Source organism: Camellia sinensis, chromosome 14 (genome assembly GCF_055761805.1).
Source record: "Camellia sinensis isolate YWXY chromosome 14, ASM5576180v1, whole genome shotgun sequence".
Lineage (NCBI taxonomy): Eukaryota > Viridiplantae > Streptophyta > Magnoliopsida > Ericales > Theaceae > Camellia > Camellia sinensis.
In genome coordinates this window covers 16,439,482-16,443,968 of record NC_138974.1, presented here as the reverse complement: position 1 = coordinate 16,443,968, position 4,487 = coordinate 16,439,482, and the positions used below count along the sequence as shown (strand labels likewise).

Below are 4,487 nucleotides of genomic sequence, written 5' to 3'. Positions count from 1 at the left end.
GAGTCATAATTCTTTCATGATCATTTTCATGAAAATTTTTTCATGATCCCTAACTTTTCTCTTTTACATCAATGAAGCTTCTTTGTCTTGCTGTTCAAAAAAACAAAAAATATAAAGGTGTGCTCTGTTCTCATAAGAAATATACAAGAATTCAATTCTTCTAGTTGGTATCAAAGCCTATCTTTGTCGCCTCTGTAATCCTTCTTGTGGCTGGCCAACTCACAAACACCCAGTGCTACCTTCTGTTCCCGTTGGCAGTCCCTCCAAACCCTCTAACAAATATACAAATCCTTTTCTCTCCATAACCATGACTGATGGATCTCCCTCTACCTTGATGAATTCGTCTTCTTCCACCACTCAAGTGGTCACTATCCATAGCGATTCCGCTGCCGCATCATTCACCATCAAATTAATTGAGACCAATTACAAGGCATGGTCTCGCATGATGATGCTACATGTTACCGGCCAAGACAAACGAAGCTATTTGACGGGCACTATAGTGGCAGTACCCGAGGGTGATCCTGGGTATGCAAAATGAAGCAAGGAGGACTCTATCGTACGGGGCTGGATGGTGAAGACCGTGGATCCTCAGTACCTAGAACTCTTCCTCGATATGCCTACTGCCAAAGACACGTGGAAGACTATCGCTCATATGTTCTACGATGAATCAAATGTGTCCCAGATGTACGAACTTCGCTGCAAATCCACACGCATCAAGCAAGATGGGCGTGAGTTAGCATTGTATTTTGCTGAGATGAAACGAATCTGGCAAGAACTTGATCAACGCCGTCGCATCGCTATGAAGTGTGCCGCCGACATCAAACTTCGCCAAGATGAAATTAGAAAGGATCGTTTGTACGATTTTTTGGCAGGCTTAGATGATGTCTATGATCAAGCTCGAAGCGACCTGCTAGGACTACGTCTCATACCTATTTTGAATGAATCTTTCAATTACCTTCATCGTGAGGTTCAGAGGCGTGAAACCATGTTGAAGAAAACTAGTGATACCATCAGTGCTTCGGCTGCCTTACTTGTGAAACCCATGCCTGGGCGTCTTCCATCCTCTCGGTCTGCATATGAAAACAAAGATGACCTACAGTACACTCATTGTAATGGCGAACGGCACACCGAAGATACCTGCTTCCATAAGTATGGCTACCCCGACTGGTTTCTCGAACGACGCAAACAACTCAAAGCAACCCGCAGGCCAAGTCTACCCAAACCAGCAGGCTCTAGTGCTGGTTTGGCTGCTATCGCCTCCTCATGTGAGTCGACTCCTTCGGCTGCTGGTTTAGCTGCTGGCTTGGCTGTACCGGTTCTCTCTCTACTCTCTCAGGTGGACCAATCTGAGACCTTCGAGGACACAGGTCCATCGGGCCACGCACTTGTTGCCTCTGATAGTTCACATACATGTTGGATTATCAAACCCGGTGCAACGGATCATATGACATATGATAAAACCTTATTCCACTCTATGACTACCCTTAAGAAAACAAGTGTTGTCACTGCAAATGGTGACTCCAATCCCGTACTTGGAGCTGGTTTTGTTGTCATCTCTTCTACCTTGTCTTTACGTAACACCTTATTTGTTTCTACCTTGTCTAACCATTTGCTCTATGTTAGTCAAGTTACGGAACAACTCGGTTGCGTTGTACTAATGTTTCCTTCATTTTGTTTACTACAAGACATTCAGACGAAGGCGATCATTGGGCGTAGTACTAAGAGAGAGGGATTATATTATGCTGATCATATGGCTGTGGGTTACGTTCATCAAGTTCGCGGCACTCACAGTGAAAAAAGAAAAAAGATTTGGTTATGGCATAAATGACTTGGGCATGCGTCATTTGGTTATCTAAAATATTTACTTTCTTTATTGTTTGATGGAGTCAAGCTCTCTGACTTTACTTGTGAAAGCTGTATTCTTGCAAAAAGTCATCGTGTTTCTTATTTTCCCAGTTTAAATAAACGAGACACTCCTTTTGCATTGATTCATTCTGATGTATGGGGCCTATCCCCTATTGTTACACCTTCTGGCATTCAGTGGTTTGTTCTTTTTGTGGATGATTGCACTTGAATAACCTGGCTATATTTGTTAAAAAAATAAAAGCGAAGTCACTGCCATATTTTGGGCCTTTTTTTCGGATGATTCAAACACAATTTTCTTCTCCCATCAAGGTGTTCCGCTCCGATAGTGGTGGCGAATTTATCAACCACCCACTTTCAAAAAAATTTCAGGATCATGGCATACTTTCTAAAACCACCTGTACCAAGTCTCCTGAACAAAATGGGGTCGCCGAGAGAAAAAATCGCCACATCCTTGAAACTGCCCGAGCTCTATATTGGCTGGCAACATCCTCCAGCGATATTGGGCTGATGCTGTCACTTATGCTGTGTATTTGTTAAACCGTATGCCATCTCAAGTCCTCGTCTTTCACACTCCGTTGGCAGTTTTAGCTACGTCTCTATCACATTCTCCTTAAATCTCCCTCCTTAGATTTTTGGTTGTGTTGCTTATGTCCATCTCCATAAACATCATCGCAGTAAGTTGGACCTGTGTGCTCTCCAGTGTGTTTTTTTGGGGTTTTCTCCCTAGAAAAAGGGCTACAAGTGCTACCACCCATCTTCCCAACGATGGTATATTACCATGGATGTTACCTTCCTTGAAAGTGAGATGTTTTTTTCCACCACTTTGCCCAACCATGTTCTTTAGGGGGAGCATCACAGTCATCCAGGTGAAGAACATATTTGGTTTGATGTTAGCATGAGTACTAAATCACCTATAGAGTTGAGTAACATTTCCGAGCAAGCAACTTTGCCTTTGCCTACTTCCCCCTCTCTCATCACTTCAGTACCTGCCCAGCCTGCTCTGAATGTTCTTGAGGTAAGTCTTCCAGAACCCAGTTTTATTTCTGCTCCTATTAATAATATTGAACAATATTACCAGTTGCCTCACAGAGAGAATCAGGGAAAACCACCTAATAGATATTCACCAGAAGGAAAAACTAGATATGCAATTGCTAAATATGTGTCCACATACAAGCTGTCAACACAATGTCAAGCATTTGTTAACCAGATGGGAACAGTTGTTATACTAAACACAGTAGATGAAGCCCTCAAAGATCTGAAGTGGGTAAATGCTATGAAAATGGAGATAGAAGCATTGAAAGAAAATGGGACTTGGGATATTGTTACATTGCCCACACGGAAGAAACCAGTAGGTTGCAAATGGACCTTTATAGTTAAACACAAGGCAAATGGGACTATTGATCGATATAAAGCAAGACTGGTAGCAAAAAGGTATACACAAACACATGGTGTTGATTATCAGGAGACTTTTGCTCTAGTCGCAAAAATGAATACTATTTGAGTATTATTGTCCTTAGCTGTAAATCTAAATTGGCCCTTGAAGCAGTTTGATGTAAAAAATGCCTTCCTTCATGGAGATCTCGAAGAAAAAGTTTACATGGAGTTTCCTTTAGGCTATGGAGTGACTCATAGTGCTGGAAACGTATGCAGATTACGAAAGGCTCTGTATGGATTGAAGCGGTCCCCTCGAGCATGGTTTGGAAGGTTCACTGTAGCAATGAAGAAGTATGGGTATAGACAATACAACTCTGATCACACCTTGTTCATCCAACGCAAGGGTGAGAAGATTACCTTGTTAATTATTTATGTAGATGATATGGTTGTTACAAGTAACGATGCAAATAAAATTGGAAATCTTCAGAAATATTTGGCTTCCGAGTTCGAAATGAAAGATCTTGGAAGTTTGAAGTATTTTTTGGGCATCGAGGTTACACGCTCTACTAATAGTATCCGTTTGTCACAAAGGAAATATGTTTTGGATTTGTTAACCAAAACAAGCAAGTTAGGGTGTGCACCAGTAAAGACTCCTATTGTGCAAAATCATCACCTAGCAATCTATCCAGATCAAGTACCAACTAACAAGGAAAGATATCAGAGGTTGGTAGGCAAACTAATTTATTTATCTCATTCTCGCCATGATATTGCTTATGCTGTCAGTGTTGTGAGTCAGTTTATGCATTCACGTAGTGAAGATCATATGGCAGCAGTTGTGCATATATTGAGCTATTTAAAAGGATCCCCAAGAAGAGGGCTAATATTCAGGAAACAAGGGCGTTTGAATGTTGAAGGCTACACTGATGCAGATTAGGCTGGTAATATCACTGACAGACGCTCGACATCTGGCTATTTTATTTTTGTTGGAGGTAATCTGGTTACATGGCGTAGTAAGAAGCAGAATGTGATGGCTCGTTCTGCAGCTGAAGCTGAGTATAGGGGTATGGGTCAGGGAGTTTGTGAACTTCTCTGGTTGAGAAATCTGCTTACTGAACTTGGGTTTCAACCTGAAGGTACTATGGCACTCTATTATGACTGTCAAGCAGCTCGTGAGATTACAAACAATCCAGTTCAACATGACAGAACGAAACATGTCAAAGTGGATCGTCACTTTCTAAAGGAGAAGC

General features: G+C 41.8%; 1 protein-coding gene across 1 annotated transcript; it reads left to right on the top strand.

Annotated features, from left to right (window-relative positions):
- Window positions 1-568: 568 nt before the first annotated feature.
- LOC145806819 (uncharacterized) lies at window positions 569-4,174 on the top strand. The gene is made up of 4 exons (XM_082904644.1): window positions 569-1,774; window positions 2,711-2,881; window positions 2,945-3,286; window positions 3,413-4,174. Exons 1-4 carry the CDS (start codon window positions 569-571, stop codon window positions 4,172-4,174), a joined length of 2,481 nt encoding a protein of 826 aa, XP_082760770.1.
- The last annotated feature ends 313 nt before the right edge of the window (window positions 4,175-4,487 follow it).

Excerpts from the sequence above, each read along its gene's own strand:
- LOC145806819 (XM_082904644.1), top strand. The coding sequence starts at position 569 with ATGGTGAAGACCGTGGATCCTCAGTACCTAGAACTCTTCCTCGATATG. Across the intron at positions 2,882-2,944 it reads CTGCTCTGAATGTTCTTGAG|TTGCCTCACAGAGAGAATCA; the intron begins GTAAGTCTTCCA and ends CAATATTACCAG. Across the intron at positions 3,287-3,412 it reads ATCGATATAAAGCAAGACTG|TTTGATGTAAAAAATGCCTT; the intron begins GTAGCAAAAAGG and ends CCCTTGAAGCAG.